Genomic DNA, 20566 nt, shown 5'->3' on the forward strand with positions numbered 1-20566 from the left:
TTTCCTTGTGATATCCTTTCTCTCCCTAAATTTTGCTCACTGGGAAGCACTCACTTCAAGAAAATAAGATTATATTATAGTGGTTCATTTGTCAGTGAAAATAACTATTTGCCTATTTTTTTTTCATAAAAATTCCTGGGTTTTGGGGTTGGGGTGTGGGGTAGTGCACACATTTGAATCCAAACCCAGAGCCTCATACATGTTGAAAACTCTGCACCTGAACTCCACCCCAAAACTACTGGGGGAGGTTGTTTATTTATTTATTTATTGTATTTTAACTTTATTTTATGTATGTGTATGTTTTGCCTGCATATATGTCTACACGCCACATGTGCACAGTGCCCACAGAGGCCAGAAGAGGGTATTAGAGGCCCTGAAACTGGACTTAGAGACTGTTGTGAGCTTCCGTGTAGATCCGGGGAAACAAACTGGGTCCCCTGGAAGAGCGGCCAGCGCCCTTAACCACTGAGCCACCGTTTCCATCACAGAACAATGTGTCTTACCGATGCCTTGAGCCTGTGAGTGCAGCTCAGTGGCAAAGCGTGTGCTTAGCATGCTCGGGGATGTGGATCCAATCCCCTGCCAGAAGAGAGGAGGAGAAAAGAGAGGGGTGAACTAAAAGAGGAATACAAATAAGCAATTTCTCCTTTCAACAGAAAAGATTTCCCAGGCTGGTCTTGATTCCTGGGCAAGGCTATCCTCTTCCCCCTTCTTCCTCCCCTCCTCCTCCTCCTCCCTCTTCCTCCTCCTCCTCTTCCTCCTTCTCCTCTTCCTCCTTTTCCTCCTCCTCCTCTTCTTCCTCCCCCTCCTCCTCCTCTCCCCCCCCTCCTTCCCCTCCCCTTCCTCCCTCTCTTCTTCCTCCTTCTGTTCCCCCTCCTCTACTCCTTCCCCTCCTCCTCCTCTTCCTCTTCCTCCTCCTCCTCTTTCTCTTCCTCCTCCTCCTTCTCCTCCTCCTCCTCCCTCCCCCTTCTTCCTCCCCTTCTCTGCCCTCCTCCTCATCCCCCTCTTCTTCTTCCCCCTCCTCCCCCTCTTTCTCCTCCTCCTTCTCCTTCTCCTCCCTCCTCCTCTCCCCTCTTCCTCCTCCTCCCTCCTCCTCCTCCTCCTCCCCCCTCCTCCTCCAGCCTCCCAGGGATGCCACCACACCCAACTCAGAATGTACAGGGTCTATGCAAATTCACCAAACATTATCTAGAAAGTCAATGTTTTAATGTGAAATTTAACAAAAAACAGTTTTGTCATGAAATAGTGACATATTGCATTTGTGTTAAAATAAATTTTAGAAGACCGGTATTGGGGAGACCCATGTGGTTCAGGGTGGGGTGCAGGTTGAAGAGGAAGTTGTTTGTTTCACTGTGTGGCCCAGATGACCTCAGACTTAGAGCACTTGCCTTGCCCAGTTCTCCAAGTGCTGAAATTACGAGCACACACCTCCACACCCAGAAAGTCACATGGCTTGACGGAGTCTTAAAGGTGGAATCAGGGATAGTCCTCACTCTGTCCATTTGGGCTGCTAGCACAGGATTGCAGACACTTCAGAGCCGAAACTACACATGTTTTATTCTTCCTGGTTCCGGAGGTTGAGAAAATCTCAGAGCAAGGCACCAGTGGATTGTATGGCTGGTGAGAAGTCTTCTTGGTATCACACCAGACAGCCTATCGCATCCCACAGGACCTCTCTGGGGCTTTCCCTGCAATGGTGCAGATCCCTGGTGACCTAATCACCTCCGAGAAACCCTAGCTCCAAACCATCACCTTGGGTTTAGTATTTCACCATGAATTGCAGCAGAATGCAGGCATTCCGATGGTAACGCAAGATGGTGTAACTGCTGTGGGGATAGATTTCTGGTCTCCCCAGTACAGCAAGTCATAACAATTCCATCGTGGCTAGAGATGTGGTTCTGTTCATTCACCAGTACTGCAAAGATAGGTAGGTAGGTAGGTAGGTAGGTAGGTAGGTAGATAGATAGATAGATAGATAGATAGATAGATAGATAGATAGATAGGCAGACAATAGAAACAATAATAAGTTCAATTCAGCTGTATATTCTTGGAACCCACACACAAAAAAGAGGAAAATAATCACAATCGCACACTATTCTCCCACTATGTGAGCTGACAGACTTAGATCTGCTTTTAGGATGATCTCAGTTCACACCAGCATCACACAGTGAGGAATGCCATCAGCAAACATTCATCTTACATCTAAAATCGTGCACACATTGGCTTCCAGAGGCTGCACCAACGGAGCATCACCAAGGTTCAGGTGCTCTTTGGAGCATCCACACATGCTTGGTGCTCGAGACTGAGCTCTAGCTCTCTTGGCGATGTCTTTATAGGCTGTTTAGTAACTGTGCTAATTAAAAAGGCGTTTGGCCTCCTAAACCAGAACTAGTCAGGACCTTTGTCCTCTACCCTGTATTAGCCGTTTACAGGTATCTGTCCTTCTGTCCTTCTGTGTGTCATCTCCGTGTATCAGACATGTGTGGTTGTCCTGATTCTACATTCACGAGAGAAAAAAGAAAAGCAGTACCAGGTTGTGTAAAAATCCCTTCCTCTGAAACAGCACAGCCAGATCATAACTGAGGAGACACAGCAGGCGCGTGCACACTCAACAGTGCCAGCCATGCTGCGTGGACAGCAGGCTCCAGCTTACTTGTCTTTGGCAAATAACACAGACATGTAGGCATGTGCTTCTGTTGTGTTTGTTCATGCACAACTCTGGAGAGCAAGAAGGACCCATGTCGATGCATCTCTCCATCCCCAGGTGTTCGTGAAGGCTGGAGACAGAGTAAAGGCTGGAGACGCTCTGATGGTTATGATCGCCATGAAGATGGAGGTAAGGCACGAGTTCAGCTGCCAGGTTAACCTCAGGGCCCCGGGCCTGGTCGTTTGCATTATGCGATGGGTTAGTAACGCTTCAAGTGCTGTAAGGGTCGTGAACTGGATGCGCATTAGTTGAAAGAAGCCAAAGCAACCCCCCTTCTGGAGTACAATTTCATTTTGTGAAGCCATAGCTGCCATTCTGAACTTAACGACATTATCGTCAGCAGGATCCCGGCTGACTCCGTCATTATTCCTAAAGCTGAATTAAGGATGGCAAGCACTAGACTGTAGGCCAGTGGCTCCTAGCCCCGGACAGATACTACATTTACTTTTGGAAGCCTTGTCTTTGGAAGCTTCCAGAGACAAGTGGACGTTGAACGTCCCCAGTGAGGCACAGGGATCGGCGCTGTGCTGTCATTCTGGGACTGATCCGGGGTCTTATGCAGCTAGGTGGGTGCCCTGAGTCTAGTACTTCATGTAAGCTGCCCACATGAGAGTCTGGATGTCACACCAGACCTCTAGGTAGACAAGAGCTTCCCAGTCGTGCCCTTGAGTGTATGACTGCTCAGTATTGACCCTTCTCAATAAAAGTAAACAAAACACTGGCTCGGTGTGAGCTGGCACTCACCGGCATGACAACCATTGTTCTCTATGTCCCTGCAGCACACCATAAAAGCCCCAAAGGATGGCAGGATAAAAAAGGTGTTTTTCAGCGAAGGAGCCCAAGCCAACAGACATGCACCTTTAGTGGAGTTTGAAGAGGAGGAAGTCTGACAAATGCCAGTCACAGTGAACTGTGTCCCCAGAGAAATGGTCTACTGCACAGCGCCTTACCTGTCTGCAAACAGCAAGTGCCTCTTCGGTCTCAATCTTGGAAAGAGGAGCTTTATTAAATCAATGATGGTGTGATTGTATTTAAACCCTTTCATACGTATAAATTATCTCAAAAGATTTCATAGAAATAAAACCGAGTTGTATTTTCTTTATTTGGAAACTAATGTTTTCTTTAAGTCACATATGTTGTACTCTTTTAGGAATAAGATAGGGGACAGCTTTATCAAAACAGAAGAGGAAAAGTCATGTAGATGAATGGCTTTCCAGTCACCCCTGATGACATAACAGTAACATGCTTCAGAGGCTCATGTCACAGAGCTAAACTCAGCCAACAGTAATTAATCAAGTAGGACATGAGTGGCATTTGTCTCTTGTCCTTATGTTTGGGACTTTTCTCTCTAAATACTTCTGCCTTTGTTGTATTTGTGGGGAGCCCAGGAAGCCCTGATGCTGTCAAGTCAGCCCTGTGTGCTGTTGACATGGCCATACCCTATCAAGGACCTCACATCACCTTAGACCCGCCCCCCAAATGGCAAAGGCTCTTCCTACCCTCTTCTTCTTGCCAAGATCCCCTTGTTTCGGGTGTGGGGGTAAGGCTCAGAGGAATTTGGGGAAAGCATTCCTCTGTTTCATGTGCAGATATGGATATTGTGTGCAGAAAATGTCCGCCACAGCCTTCTGTCCCCTGGGATGTTTACAGCCCGATCTCTAGCAGAGACTGCTCCTACCAAAAATTAGCTGCCCCTGTGGCCCTGGTCCAGCTGCACACCATAAACCCTGTGTCCTTGTTTATCTGTACGCAACAATCCCACCTCCTTGTTCGCCCTGAGCATCCAAGGCGCAGCGGTGGTTTCCATTACAGACCACCCATCTGATCCCAGCTTTTGCTGTGTCTCTGGTGCTCCTCTTCATCCTCTTGCCAAGCCTATCAGGTCTATCCCTGGATCTCTGCTGGACATGGCAGGAATGTTCTTGCTAAGTGTTTTAAAGGGTGTTTGAATCAAACTAGAACGTTGTGGATTGGTTCTAATGCCATTTGTGTTAAATCAGGAACCCACCCGTCTGCACTGAGGGTCCCTGCCCTCAGTTGGTTCTGATTGGGAGATAAAGTTGCCAGCGGCCAATGGCTGGGCAGGGAGACAGAGGCGGGACTTTTAGGATTCTGGGGCAAGAAACACAGGTGGAGGAAGGGATTCCACCACGACAAGGGTATAGGAGACAGGCCATGCTGGGAATGTTCAGGAGGGAGAGACGGCTGAAGTGTAAAGAGGAAAGCCCCAGGAGGGCTGCCAGAAGGGTCCGGGGCAGCAAAGATAAAATAGAGACTTAGTAAATATTAACTCAGGAATATCGAGGGGAGTGTGTTAGCCACATGGAGGTTCAGGAGTGGCCCAGCCACTGAGCTAGTTAAGCCATATTAAAGTATAGTGTGTGTGTGTGTGTGTGTGTGTGTGTGTGTGTGTGTGTGTGTGACCATCTGGGATCCAGACATAAGGGTGAGTGGTGAGAAGCTCACACGCACACCCACCTGGTAATTTAGAGCCAATTAACTTACTGCTTCACTAGAATGCTATTTATCTTTAATTTGGATAAATTAAAAGAAAACAAAAAATAGTGGCTGGGCGGTGGTGGTGGTTCACACCATTAATCGCAGCACTCGAGAGGAAGAAGCAGGCAGATCTCTATGAGTCCGAGGCCTGCCTGGTCTACGGAGTGAGCTCCCAGACAGTCAGGACTACACAGAGAAACCCTGTCTTGAAAAACAAAACAAACAAACAAACAAACAAAAAGAAATGAAAAAAAACAAACCAGTTTTACATGGAGTGAATAAAAGTACCTACACAAAAGCAAGGACTGAAGTTTTGATTGCTAGAGCCCATGAAAATGCCGCGTCTGCACGCCAGGCTGCCTATAATCCCACCCTTGGAAGGCGGAGACTGGGCCCTTGGCATGAGTTAGGTAGATAGCAAGACTAGTAAGTATTAGCTACTTCCCTATTAATGTAATAAAACCCCATGACCAAGACAACTTAAAAAGATTGTGTTTACTCGAGGGTTACCATTTCAAAAGAATGGCGATCTTGACTAGTACTGGGGAGCATGGCAGCAGGTAGGCAAGCATGGTACAGGAGCAGTAGCTGCGAGCTCAGACCTTCACCAGCAAGCACGAGGAAGAGAATGAGTGCTGGGACTCTTGAGGGTCTTCTAAAATTTCAGAGGTTGCCTACCCTCAGCAACACACCTTCTCCAGCATGGGCACACCCCTAAATCCTTCCCAAACAGTTCCACTAATGGAGGAAGGGTCAAGTATTCAAATGTGTGAGCCTATGAATGAAAAGGGAGCCTTTTTGATTCAAACTACCATAGTGCCCAATACAGGGAACCCTTGGTCATGGCTCCTCTCCTGCTGGCACACTTGTTCGCACTTTCTCAGGTTGCAGCCAAGGCCATGATAGAATTTTAAATCCTTCCAGGCACCCTGAAACTCCTGCTCATAGCTCTCAAGCCACAGGCCGAGTGGAAGCATCTTGCCCTTTTCTCCAGGACCATGCAATGACCCTGCAGACACTATTCCGTGAGGGCTATGGGGTTCCCAGAGTATCCCCATCACTAGATATTTTCCTTACAGCTTCTGGAATCAGGACGCCTTGGTTCCACAATCTCCCATGATAAGTTCCCAAGATACATACTCTTTGTCGACCCTGAAAGCCTCATCAGTGACATAAATTCCTTCTACCCCAAGTAATGGCTGACTCAATTCTTTGTATATAATGATCCTTGTTATTGTCTTTATATTAGTGTAGAAATAATTGTCAAGGAGTTGAGTAGTGTAGCTCAGTACCAGAGAATGTAGTTAACCTGTGTAAGGCCCTGGGATTAATTCCTAGCAATACACACCCCAAAACTGACTTAGTAACTTTTCCAATTGCTGTCTTAAAATACCCTGACAAAAGCAAATTAAGGGAGAAAGGATATATGAAAAACTTGTGGAAAACCAGTACTTCGTTAGCTAATAATTTTTTTTAAGGAGTTTGAATGGTGGTACACAACATGGGTGATCAGACAATATGGCCCCTAAGACAATCTTAGCACCACACTAGGGTCATCTCCCTGAGCTCTTGATCAATGAGGTCCTAGAGGCTTCAAATTAACACAGGCTACTGTCTTTGCCTACCAGAACTAGACGGTAAGAGTCTGTTGTTGAAGATAGCACACACTTGGGTTTCAGGACAGAGAATTTATCTGGAAATGACCAGAAAATGTCCTTCTGCTGGCTAGCTTTCATGAAGCCAGACGGTGTTATGGGGGGAGTCTTACCTAGATCTTGACCCTGCATGACAGAATGCTGATATGCCAGGCAAGATCTGCCTATCGATGTAACCACACCAAAGATTTCTAGGGGTGGCAGAAATAATAGAGGTAATCAAACACCTTTTCTAAACTGGAGTTAAGTCCTATTTTACAAAAGAGAACTCATACCTAGTACTGGCTTAGTTGGGGTTTCTATCGTTGTGATAAAACACCATGACAAAAACCAAGTTGGGAAGAAAGGGTTTATATATTTCATCTTATGACTTGTCGCTCATCATTGTGGAACTCAGGAAAGGCACTCAAAGCAGGAACCTGGAGGCAGGAACTGACGCAGAGGCCATAGAGCAGAGCTGCCTACTGGCTTGCTCCTCGTTATGTGTTCAGTTTGTTTTCATACACACCCAGGACCATCTTCCCAGGGGTGGCTCCGCCTACAGTGATATGAGCCCTTCTTCATCATCAGGAATCAAGAAAACGCCCTACAGACTTGCCTACAATACTATGGAGGCATTCTCTTAAGACCTTGTCTTCAAGTCACTGCAGGACTAGGCACATCCTCTCACACTGAGGCCAGACAAGGCTGCTCAGTTAGGGGAACAGGATCCACATGCAGGCAACAGAGTCAGGGTCAGCTCCCGCCCCTGTTGTTGGGGGACCTGCATGAAGACCAAGGCGCACATCTGCTACAGATGTGCAGGGGGCCTAGGTCCAGCCCGAGCTCAATCTCTGGTTGGTGATTCAGTTTCTGGGAGCCCCCAAGGGTCCAGAATAGTTACCCGGGTGGAGACTCTCCATTCTCAGGGAGGAAAGGGAGAGGAAAATGTGGGGAGGATTTGTGTGAGGAAAGAAGGATCTGATCTTGGGATATAAGGTGAATAAAATAAATGTGAAATGATCCATCTTCCCAGATGACCTACCTTGTGTCCGGTTGACATAAACCCAGCCAGCGTATAATGTGAAGCTAGTCAGAAGGTTATTTATGGCTGGGGAGGTCATAGCTTTAGGCGAGAACTTACTTCTTTTGCTTTGCTAACTGGCCGTAGTGTCAGACTTCCTTCTAATATTTATGTTTATACCTGTAGACTAGTGCGGCCCTCAGCCTCTGTAAGAGAAGCATTTACAGCTAATGCAGAGACTCATAACTGCTCAGAGTTCTGTGAGAAAGGGACTGATCAGTCCTAAATGATCATTTATATTAACTCTGTCCAGATTCAGAGAACATAGGGAGGGAAAAGTCGAAGAGTTGACAGACAGGAAATGTGCCTTCTAGACATGGCGTGACACTTGTGTCCATGGACTCACCACAACTGTGCTTATGCATGAGATCAAGGTATCAAAATCATAGCATGTGTAGGGAAGGGGCTTGTGAGGCCTCACTGCTAGCTGAGAAATGACTGGAAGTTGATGGCTGCCAGAGGAGGGATTTTCATCTGCCTTTGGGAAATGCCAGGTTCCAGTGGATGGTTCCACACTCCAGTACATACAGGCAGCACCAATGACCACAGTGAGTTGGGAGGAGGGTGAGGGATAGGGAGGACGAGGAGATGAAAATGAAGCTGAGAAGGGGGTCCAGGGAGAGTCCACATGAGAAGAGTGGGTGGGTGTGATCAAATACATTGTATACATGTGCGGATTCTCAAAGAAAGCAAACATCCCTTACAATTAAATAAATTCAGAGACTTCATCCTCCACCTACCGAGCTCTAGTTCCACTAGCAGTTAAGCACGACTCTATCTTACGTATCCTGGCATTTCATTACACTCACAAAGCAAGCAGTGAAGGAGTCCCCCATTCACAGTAAAAGTAACGTTCTACACAGCCCTCTGGTGAGTGTAACAGAATCGTATAGGAATTTATTCTGCATTTCCCTAGAAATAAACGATGGACACCTTTTCATTTACCTGCTAGCTATTCTGCTCTTCTTCTTGGTGAAATATCTATTCAACTCTTGTCCGTGTAAAGGTTGGGGCTCTTACTATTTGCCTGCAGGAATTCTTTGCACATTCTGGACATCCTTTATCTGACAGAATCTGTAGGTGCTTCCTGTGGCCTTGGGCCTCTCTCTTCATTGTATAACTGCTGTCTTTGGAAGTGTAATTTTAAAAACATTGGTGAGTCATTTTCTTTGATAAACTGTGTTTTGGGGTCATTTCTAAGAACTGACTGTGGGATGATGTCACAGGTGAGGCAGGCACAAGATAGAATGAGGCCTGTCATTGGACGAGAAGGAAGGATGGGTGGGAGAAAAGTTCGAAGGAAGAGGTGGAGAAGGAGAAGGAAGAGGGCAGGAGACAGAGAGAAGCCGTGGCTGAGAGAACATGGAAGCTGGCATTAAGATTCCACTCTGTGTATTTTCAGGTGTATGAATGTGCTTGAGGGATGGATGTGTATAGGGCTTGGTATGTTTAGGTGGGCAATTATATCTTATCAATTGGATCAAAGGTTATTGTTTGTGTGTTCTTTCTTGTGCAGACTTAAGTGTAAGAAAGTGTATGGTGGCAGAGACACTGGGCTGCCACAGAGTTGGGATGTGTGCTTCTGGCATGGAAACCTGCCTTGGGAACTAGATAGGTAGAGTGATTGCTGCCAGGCTCAGAGAGAGGCCTTTGGCAGTGTGATATAGGATGGAGCAGAGCGGGTGAGACACTTTGCTGACTGAGACTTAAGATATCTGACAGATATCTTGGGGCACGGCAGTGCGGGACCTAGTGGGGTAAAAAAGAAAACATCTTATTTTTTTTATAATTTACAACAACAACTGACCAAACCATGAACATGTTCTTCTCTTTTTCTTCTAATGTCTTAGGTTTAGCTCTTACCTCAAGTCTGTGATCCATATGTTACTTAGTTATTTTAGCATAATACAAAGAAAAAATTAAATTCATTCTTTGAAAATCCAGTTGCCCCAGCAATATTTGCTGAGTATCATTTCCCTTACTAAGTTGCCTGGATCCTTTTGTTGAAAATCATGACTGTAAAGGTTGGTTGAGAGCTCTCAGTTATGGGCAATTGGCTCATGTCTGTCTCTATGCTATTACTATAATGTTTATTATCAGCCTTATTAGTAAGGTCCACAACGAGGAAATGTAAGTTATCGAATTTTGCTATAGTTTTCCACGTTCTGTTGCTATTCTAGGTCCTATGAATTTTCATATCAATCTTTCATAGATTATCAGTTTCTACAAGGCCTAATAAGATCTTGGTAGAGATTGGACTGAGTCACAAAGTTAATTTGTGGGGGAACATCGCAAGTTCATGAACATGGGATAACATTGGCTTATATCAGTCTTAACTTCTGGCAATGTTTTATAATTGTCAGATGTGTACATCTTGCACTTCATGTGTTAAATTCATCCCTAAGTATTTTATAGAGTTGTTCCATCAGTTCATTTTTTCTAAAGAATCATAACACACTAGCTTTAATTAATTATATTGTTACAGCAATGGAAATAGACCAATACTAAGGGTGATAACTAGACATACTTGTCTTCCCATTTTAGGGAGAAGCATTCCAGGATTTCATTTATTCACCAATAAGTATGATGTTGGTGCTAGGATTTTTCTTCAGGCCCTTTGTGAGGTATGGAATTTTCTTTTATTACTAGTTTATTGAGAAAAGTAACTGTGATGGATAATCTTGGTTGTCAACTTAAATTTATTTGGAATCAACTAAAACATTAGCAGCTGGGAATACTGTGAAAGACTTTTTTGGTTGAATTATTTGAGGTGAGAAGACCCACTTTACTTCTGGTACCACAGAGCTCTCAGGGTTAGCATTAGTCAGGGTTCTCTAGAAGAACAGAACTAATTGAATACACACATGTTGTGGTAAAAATTTAAAAAGCAGCGGAACCGGTTCCTGCATGTTCCCGCTCTGCTGTTCCCGCTCTGCGTTCCCACTCTGCTGGTCCCGCTCTGCTGGTCCCGCTCTGCTGGTCCCGCTCTGCTGGTCCCGCTCTGCCCCGCTCTGCTGGTCCCACTCTGCTGTTCCCACTCTGCTGTTCCCACTCTGCTGTTCCCACTCTGCTGTTCCCACTCTGCGAGGATCCAAGCAGGAGCCCCTTGCTCTGGTTGTTCGCCAGGAACTTTGCTCACATCTCCTGTAACCTGGTAAGATCAAAGCTCTAGAAACTTGTAGTTTAACAATTAGATTTTTATGTTAAATTCTCAATCTACAATACATCCACAGAATAAATTCACTGCCAATTAATAACGATAGAAACCACCCATGTAGACAAGATAAAAATTGACCTAGACCACCTGGACCGGAATCATCCTCCTCTGTTACCGTCTTCCTCCTGGCTCCTCCTCCGTCTCCCTCCTTCCTAGACTTTTCCCCGCCTACCCTTCCTTCTCACCCAATGATAGGCTTTGCCTTATCCTGCACCCACCTTGCTGCATAATGACATCATCCTACACATACACATACAAACAGGCACGCACGAGAGAGAGAGAGAGAGAGAGAGAGAGAGAGAGAGAGAGAGAGAGAGAGAGAGAGAGAGAGAGAGAGAGAGAGAGAGAGAGAGAGAGAGAGAGAGAGAGAGAGAGAGAGAGGCAAAAAGCAAAGGTTCCCTTCTTCTATATCCTTCCACTACACTAGAAGCTGTGGCCCAGAGTTGGGGTGGTTCTTCCTTCAAATGATCCAGTAGAGAAAACCCCTTCCTGTGCACGTCTACCTGTTTGTGTTTCAGTTTATTTTGGATGAAGTCAAGTTGACAACCCAGATTAGCCATCACTTGCCACATAGCCATCACATCTCTACCGAGTGGAGAGTCTAGGTTTAATATGGACACCTGAACAGTTTTTTTAAGGTGTCAAAGTTTGTTTTACTGGTCGTTTGAAGCTTTTGTCAAGAGATGGCCTCCTGAGAAGTAGCTAGAGATGCCTGATGTCCCTTGGCTTAGTGTTGATGAGGGGGTGTTAAGGCTCAGGGAAACTACAATGATAGAGTGGGAATGACATGCAAAACTTAATCCTGCACAATAGAGGGGCAGAAAGACATGGTCTTCATGAATCCTGTAAGACACAAAATGATGAGAGGGGCAGTAGCGTATTTGAAGAGCTTTGTGGTGGCTCTTTTCTTTGTCCTAGACCTTCGAGTTGATGCTGCTGCTTCCCGATTGGGCAAGTTAAATATGATAGATTGACTGGGCCCTGGCGTAGCAGGGACCAGGTGACAGCACTGAATTGTTTAAAGACAAGATGATTGTAGTTGCTGTAATAGGGAACACAGGCAAAGTGGTGTTTGGTGGAATGCCTTGCACGGACCTTTGCTACTGGCTAATCTGTCTTGGTGTTTCCAGGAAGAAAATGATCAATTTACTACATTTTTATTCAATTCGTATAAGGATAAGGAGAATAATTCTGGAACAAATGAAAGAAAGGCTACATTGGATCATAGTAAGAGAGAACTCGGCCTATCAATTTCCAGACTTGAGACAGTCTGCAGGCCCAAAACCTCTTAAGTAAAAGGATGGCCAGATCTACCTGAGAAGGACCTTTCTAAAATACCTAAGAGTTTACTTTAGCCTTTCTCCCATCCTTACTGTACACTTGGTTAAATGAAACAATTACTTTCCAGAGTCTATTAGATACTGGTTTACCATCAACATCAGTTTGGGAAACCTCAAGAAACACTGTGCTCTTCGAGTTAAAGTGGAGCTTATAGACATCAAGTAGTTAATGGAATTTGGGTTGAGTCCAACTCGCAGTGGGTCTAGAGTGTCTCCCAACAAATCCCATGTTTATTTCCCCAGTTCCAGAAGGTATAATTGGGATAGATGTAATTAGAACTTGGCAGAATTCCCATATTGGTTCCCTGGCCTGTGGAGTGGTGTGATGGCTATTGTGGTTGGAAAGGCCAAATGGAAGCCACTGGAGTTGCCTCTACTAGGATAAGAGTGAACCAAAGAGTATACTGAACCTGGATGAATTGTAGAAATTAGTGCCATGTCAAAGACTTGAATGAGGCAGGGATGGTGGTTCCTACATTTCCCTTCAACTCTTCAACAAATTAACCATGGAAACTGACAGCTGATTATCACAAACTTAATCAAATGGTGGCTTTAACTGCAGATGTGGTATCATTACTTGAGCAGATTAGCACGTCTCCAGGTACAGGACACAACTACTGATCTAGCAATGCTTCTCTATAAGGACTACCAGAGGCAATTTGCTTTCTGCCTTTATGGTTTTTACCTCAAATGTATCTAACTTTCAAACCTTGTGTCATAACATAACTTGAAAGGATAGTTATGGTCTTTGTCTCTTCCATGAATTATCACACAGGCCCATTATATTGATGACATTTTGATGATTGGACCAAATGAGCAGGAGGTAGCAACCACTTTGGACTTGTTGATCGCACACATGAGAATCAGAGGATTGAAAATAAATCCATCCAAAGTTCAAGAGCCTTCAAATCCAGTGAAATTCTTAGGAGCCCAGAGGTAGAGGCATGAAGATGTATTCTCTAAGGTGAAAGACAAGATATTGTACTTGGCCCCTCCCACTACCAAGAAACACACACAACATTTAGGACTGTTTAAATTTTGGAATTTTGTTTAAATTCCTCACTTGTGTGTGTTATTCTGACCCATAAACCAAGTGACTCAGAAAACTTAACTTTCAGTGGGTCCTGGAACAGGAGGAGGCACTTCAACAGGTTCAGGCTGATGTGCAGAATGGGCTACCACTTGGAACCATGTGACCAGCAGACCCAATGGCACCAAAGGAGTCCATGGCAGATAAAGATGCCGCTTGGACCATTTAGAAGCTATAGCTGAATCACAGAGGAGACCCTTGGGATATCAGAATAAGGCTCTACAATCATCAGGAGACAACTATTCTCCCTTTGAGAGATAGCTCTTGGTTCACTATTAGGCTTAGTGGAAACTGAATGTTTGCCAATGGCCACCAAGTTATTATGCAACCTGAACTGGGTATCTGACCCACCAAGAATAGGATACACACCGCAGCAATCCATTATTAAAGTTGTATGTATGTGATTGCCAGCTTATAAGAAGGTTACATGAATTTATTGCCCAGATACCTATTATTTATTTATTTACCACTTTAGAGGTGGTGTGTTGGAGATTGGTTCTAATGCTTTGATTCAATTGGGAATCTGCCAAATGCTAAAGGTCTTTGTCCTCAATTGGCTTTTGATTGATAAATAAAGATGTCAGAAGTCAATGGCTGGGCAATGGGAGAATGGCTAGGACCCGGGGGGGTTGGGGTGGGGAGACAGAATATCTATGGTTTGGTGGCTGATGGAAGAGATTTAGAGCTGCAGGAGAGAAAGGCAACAAGACATGTAAGAATTCGGGTAAGTCGTTGAAGGAATCAGAGAAAGAACTGGAAGAGCTTGAAGGAGCTCGAGACCCCATATGTACAGCAACGCCAACCAACCAGAGCTTCCAGGGACTAAGCCACTACCCAAAGACTATACATGGACTGACCCTGGACTCTGACCTCATAGGTAGCAATGAATATCCTAGTAAGAGCACCAGTGGAAAGGGAAGCCCTGGGTCCTGTTAAGACTGAACCCCAGTGAACTAGACTGTTGGGGAGAGGGCAGCAATGGGGGAGGGTTGGGAGGGGAACACCCATAGGAAGGGGAGGGGGGATGTTTGCCCGGAAACCGGGAAAGGGAATAACACTAGAAATGTATATAAGAAATACTCAAGTTAAAAAAAAAATGTAAATTTTATATTTTACAATAAATGTATCCTTAAACTTTAAAAAAAAAATTAAAAAAAAAAAAAGAATTCGGGTAAGTGGCCATTGGCCACTTCCCCAATTGGGCCTGGGTTGGCAGAGGAAGGTTTAGGAGTGCCTAGCTTTTGAAGTAGCCGAAGCACTTTAAAATTAACTGGTGTGTGTGTGTGCATGTGTGTGTGTGCGTGCGTGCGTGCATGCATGCGCGTGTGTGTTTTCCATTTGTGAATCTGGATAGCTCCTGGGTGGGTATACGTGAGTGATCCGAAGCTGGGAGCCAAAGCAGTGTAGCCCAAACTCACCACTATAGATGGAGGCCAATGTGATATGTGAGAATGCATTTCTAAAATTATTTAGAGATTATCAGATGGACTACACACACACAATGATATAGCTTAGGAGGAGGGAGAATTAGTCTCTCAGCAAGCTGAGTCACGAGTCAAGTGGTGTGGTTCTCGCACAAGCTGTGAAATGAGAACAAAGGAACACAGTCACTTTACCTGCTAGTAGGAAGACAGTGAAAAGCAGAGAGCCAGATGATAAACACATCTGGCTTCCTACAAACATAATCAAAGGATGGAGACAAATACATTTTTTTTTCTTTTCTATTTTTCGGAGCTGGGGACCGAACCCAGGGCCTTGCACTTGCTAGGCAAGCGCTCTACCACTGAGCTAAATCCCCAACCCCGCGAGACAAATAAATTTGATTTAATTGTTTTTAAGGACAGAAGGGAGATTGAATGAAAGAAAACTGCTTTAAAGAAATTTAAAAGTCTTGCCAAGGCAAATTCTCAATCTTTGAACATGGTCCACATGGTATTTTGGGGATTGCTTTTGCCTGGCACAACATAAATAGACCCTGGAAGTGGCTCACACAGTGAGTAGACATAGATAATAAACACTGAGGCTTTTGATCTTAAATTAGGTCAAAAGCAGGGGTTAGAAAGCCTATCCTATCTCAGACAGTGGAAACTGGGGCCTTGAGAACTATATAAAGAGAAAGGGGCATACTACCATAAATTCTATATTAATTTCCACAGTAGGGAGGATTTAAGTGTACATGGATGTATAAAATATTGAGGCATTTGATCGTAAATTATAGGTTGAAAAGCAGGAGATGGTAAAGAAGCACTAGCTCAACAGATATTTGTTTAGATTGCTCTAATTGCTTTGAATTGCTTTAATTATCAAAACGCATATGGTTATGAGTTTGTGATTATATTAAAATTCCTCTAGGAGAGAGGCCAAGTTATACCTTTAATGATTTTCAATTACTAGACCAAGGACATGCTATTTTGGGAGAGAGGCTCTGTATTTGTGCTGACAGGCGAGGAGAAAAGATTTTGGACCCATTCCGAAGTAATATGAATCAGATATGACAGGGGAAGGCCCCCTGCAGAGCTCGAAAAATTTGAGAAAATCAAACAGGACAGGTAACTTGATCTGCTGATTTCTTGACATGGGGACAGCTCAATAACTAGCTTAGACATAAAAATGTCTGTAGCAAAATTCAACTAAAATTAGACAATAAATCTTATTGGTTACGGAATCCTTAAGATTCTTTGTGCCCTCCTTCACTTGACATTAAGACTTATTACCATTGGTTATTAATAAAATTCACTCATAAAAAAGACAGCTGTCTTTCACCTGCTCAAACAAGAAGCAAAATTTCAGCCTTAATTGATCTGTGCACCCTGCACAATCCATACAAATATCATAATGATACTAAAATTTTGGTTGTGAGATTCATATATTACAGAATATATAGCTTTGACAAGATTCATCTTCAGAAATGCTGAACTGATGCTGTCCAGAGACTTGCTTCAAGAAGAGTTTCAGGAACTGCTACTGATTCCAGTTCATTTCACCTCATCCAACCTTTTAGATGGATCCAGTCAGAACTTCAGTCAAGCCCTGAGCCTTCTAAGCATAGAGAGACAGGATAACAGATGCTAAAGCTAGCTTTCTTAAGTCTAACCACTTTTTCCTAATTTTCCTACCCCTCCCCACCCCTTTAAAGAATTTCTCATCACCCCTATTCAGCAGGAAGAAGCCAATTCCCTGGGTTTGGTTATTTGGTTATAGTTATTTTTACAAACTATAGATAGGCCGTCATTTTAAGGGATAATTTGGAAATGGTCATAATTTTGAATAGGGAGGAAATAGAGGCATTACTAAATTTCATTCTTGAACAAAGCATTGTATAGCCATAATCTTACATTCAAAGAAATCTTTGTAAATGATACAAAATTGAAGGTATAATTTCTTTTTTTTCCTTTTTTTTTTTTTTTTTCAGGAGCTGGGGACTGAACCCAGGGCCTTGGCTTGCTAGGCAAGCGCTCTACCACTGAGCTAAATCCCCAACCCCCGAAGCTATAATTTCTTACATTGGTATAAAATGTATATATTGATGATTAAGGTTTTCATTGGTATAAATTTGTATAATGAATACAAAATTTGAAATTAATATTGTTACTCTTAGATAGACATTGTGCCTATGCAACTCATTTAAGACTACAAGGCTTTGACCCAGTCCTTCTTTTTTTTTTTTTTTATTAACTTGAGTATTTATTTACATTTCGAGTGTTATTCCCTTTCCCGGTTTACGGGCCAACATCCCCCAACCCCTCCCCCTCCCCTTCTTGATGGGTGTTCCCCTCCCCATCCTCCCCCCATTGCCACCCTCCCCCCCAACAATCACTCAGGACCAAGGGCTTCCCCTTCCACTGGTGCTCGTACTAGGATATTCATTGCTACCTATGAGGTCAGAGTCCAGGGTCAGTCCATGTATAGTCTTTAGGTAGTGGCTTAGTCCCTGGAAGCTCTGGTTGCTTGGCATTGTTGTTCATATGGGGTCTCGAGCCCCTTCAAGATTTCCAGTTCTTTCTCTGATTCCTTCAACGGGTGACCCAGTCCTTCTAATAGCTGCTATTATAAACTGTTTAAGATGCATTACTTATAATACAAGTGAAGGGCTAGATAATAAACTCATGGATATGTTAGATTCTAATTTAATTATAATAAAATGCTTTCAATGTACTCAAATAGAAATGACTAAGAGTAGCTAAAGTTTACCAGTTAAAATATAATTTACATAGACAGTCTTCAAAAACATCAGAAATCTACAGAATGTGACATTAATGTTATTTCATTATTAAGGATCATTTGACAATGAGATATGTCTTCTTCTTCAAAGGAGAATAAGGCATCTTTACCTCCACTCAAGGTTGCTTATTGTGGCAAGGTAGCCACAGGGCAAAAATTGCCCTATCTATCTACAGACATAATACATCCAGGAAAGGACACTCAATGTGGGAGAGTCTGCCAAGACAGAACAAACTAGTCCTTCATAGTTCCTGCTCCATTGTAAGGTCTGTCAGATGGTTCTGAGCCAGAAGGCTGAAGACAGATGCTCCAACATTATAAAGAATAGGGGCTGTGCAGGGATCAGCTGTCTCTACAATTGTTTACGTTTTAGAAGCTATGTTTGGTGCTCCCTATATACTCAGATAATATTTAAATTGTTCTTGGACTTCTAACAGGGTTGAAAACTAGTTATAGCCTCTTAAGCAAACTTTGTTTAGCATTGAAAGATATGATATAGAATTGAAAGCATGGTGTTCATATGGTGATACAGGATAAAATCAAAACACCACCAAAGTGATGTTGCCCAAATTCATCGCTACAGTGGTGGAGCTGAGAAATGAGGCAGACTGAAGTTCCGTGTGATAACAAGCTTTATTCAGGACATCAGACAATTTATACTCTGAGGGTTAAGAGGAGTCACATGGATAAAATGTAGTCACAAAAGTAAGCTACATGTGGTGGACAAGCCGCACACAGCAAACATGTTTTCCCATAGAGGTATATGAATGACAATAGCCAGCTGTGGTGAATAATTTGAAGTAAACTCACTCCTATCCACTATGTGAAAGCATAATCCAAGAACAAGTTCACATTTTGGAAGAAACTGAGGTCATACGATCTTGTCTTGTTTTCTTGGAATTTTTTCAGAAGCACTGAGAAATCTCACAAGACCCTATTATTGGATCATGTTCTGATACCTATGGGCTCTACTGTTAAAATGTCTTCTCCTCCTGTGTATATGCCTAGAGCTTTCGAGGGTCTGCCCTGTGATCAACTGTCTGAGGGACAAAAGGCTAGAGTCTGGCTTACTGATGGTTCTGAATGCCATGTAGGCACCACCCAGAAGAGGAAAGCTGCAGTGTTACAAACCCTTCCTGGGATAACCTTGAAAGACACCAGTGAGGAGGGAGTCTTCACCGTGGGCAGAACTTCATGTAGAACACATGGTTTGACATTTTTCTTGGAGGAAGAAATGGCCAGATGTGCAGTTTACTGATTCATGGGCTGTAGTGAATGGACTGGCTGGCTGGCTGGCCAGAGACATGGAAAAGAGCATGGCTGGAATGTTGGTGAGAAAGACATGTGGAGAAGATGGAGGCAGATCTCTCTGAATGGGCAAAGGATATGAACATACTTGTGTTCTATGTAAATGCTCATCCAAAGGTGACTTCAGCTGAGTTCAGTAAATTAAGTCTATTAGGATGACCCCAATCTGTAGACTGTCAGCCTCTTTCCCTAGACATCCCTATCATTACCCAATGGACCAATGAACAAAGTGTCCATGGTGTCAGAGATGAAGGTTATGCATGGATGTAACACATGGACTGCCATTGAGTAAGGCTGACCTGGATATAGCTTCTGCTGAGTGCCTGACCTGCCAGTTGCAGAGACCAACCCTGAGACCCAATATGGCACAATTTCCTGGTGTGACCAGCCAGTAACCTGGTGGCAGGTTAACTACATTGGACTATTTCCGTTGTTGAAATGGTCACACTTTGTCCTTACTAGAGTAGATACTCATTCTGGCTATGGGTTTGCCTATTTTACATGTAATGTTTCTGCCAAAACCACCATCCATGCATTTATAGAATGCTTGATCTTGCATTATGGTATTCCACATAGTACAGCTTCTGACCAAGGAACTCACTTCAGAGAAGTGTGACAGCGGACCCACACTCATGGATTCCACTGGTCTTACCATGTTCCCCATGATTCTGAAGCAGCTGGTTCTGTACAAGAGTGGAATGGCCTTTGAAGACACAGTTACAGTACCAATTAGGTTACAGTAGCTGGAAAGGCTGTAGCAGGCTTCTCAACAACAAAAAAAAAGATGCTTTGGATCAACATCAAATATATGGTAGTTTCTCTTCTAGTCAAGATTCATGGGGTCTAGGAATCCAGGGGTGGAAATGAGACTCATTCCACTACCACCCCTAGAGACTCATTAGGAAAATTTTGCTTCTTGTTCCCATGACCATAAGTTGTGATGGCCTAGAAGTTTTGGTTCTAGATGGGTGAGCACTCCTGCCAGGAGCTAAAATAAACATTCCATTGAACTGGAAACTCATACTTCCCCTGACCATTTTAGGTTTCTTATGCTTTTAAGTCAACGGGCTAAGAAAGGAATATCTGTGTTAGGATGGGTGATTGATCCAGATTATGGGGGAGGGGGATTGGATTTGTTCTCCTCAAAGGAAGTAAAGATCATGTCTAGAGTGTAGGAGGTTCATGAGAAAGTCTCTCTTGGTGTTCCAATATCTTGTGATTGAAGTCAATAGGAAACTACAACACTATTGAAGCTAGATGTCAAAGAATTCAGACCCTAAAGGAATGAAGGTATGGGTCGCTCCTCTAAGATCCAAGACCTGCTAACACACACACACACACACACACACACACACACACACACACACACACACAGATTTGGGTTTTCCTTCCTATTTATTATGTAACAAGATACCAGTTGATATTATCAGTGGCTGCATAGTTAAGTTATAAGATACTTAAAGAAT

At 43.7% G+C, this 20566-nt stretch overlaps 1 protein-coding gene across 1 annotated transcript in view; it reads left to right on the forward strand.

The window, feature by feature from the left end:
• Positions 1-3817, forward strand: part of Mccc1 (methylcrotonoyl-CoA carboxylase 1) — a 49796-nt gene extending 45979 nt beyond the window's left edge. The window contains exons 18-19 of the mRNA XM_032898504.1: positions 2765-2836; positions 3487-3817. Of these exons, the coding sequence (XP_032754395.1) occupies positions 2765-2836; positions 3487-3597 (183 nt within the window). The 3' untranslated portion in view covers positions 3598-3817. The remainder of the gene's footprint in view (positions 1-2764; positions 2837-3486) is intronic.
• The last annotated feature ends 16749 nt before the right edge of the window (positions 3818-20566 follow it).

The sequence above is a fragment of the Rattus rattus genome, chromosome 3 (genome assembly GCF_011064425.1).
Source record: "Rattus rattus isolate New Zealand chromosome 3, Rrattus_CSIRO_v1, whole genome shotgun sequence".
In the NCBI taxonomy this organism is placed as follows: Eukaryota; Metazoa; Chordata; class Mammalia; order Rodentia; family Muridae; genus Rattus; species Rattus rattus.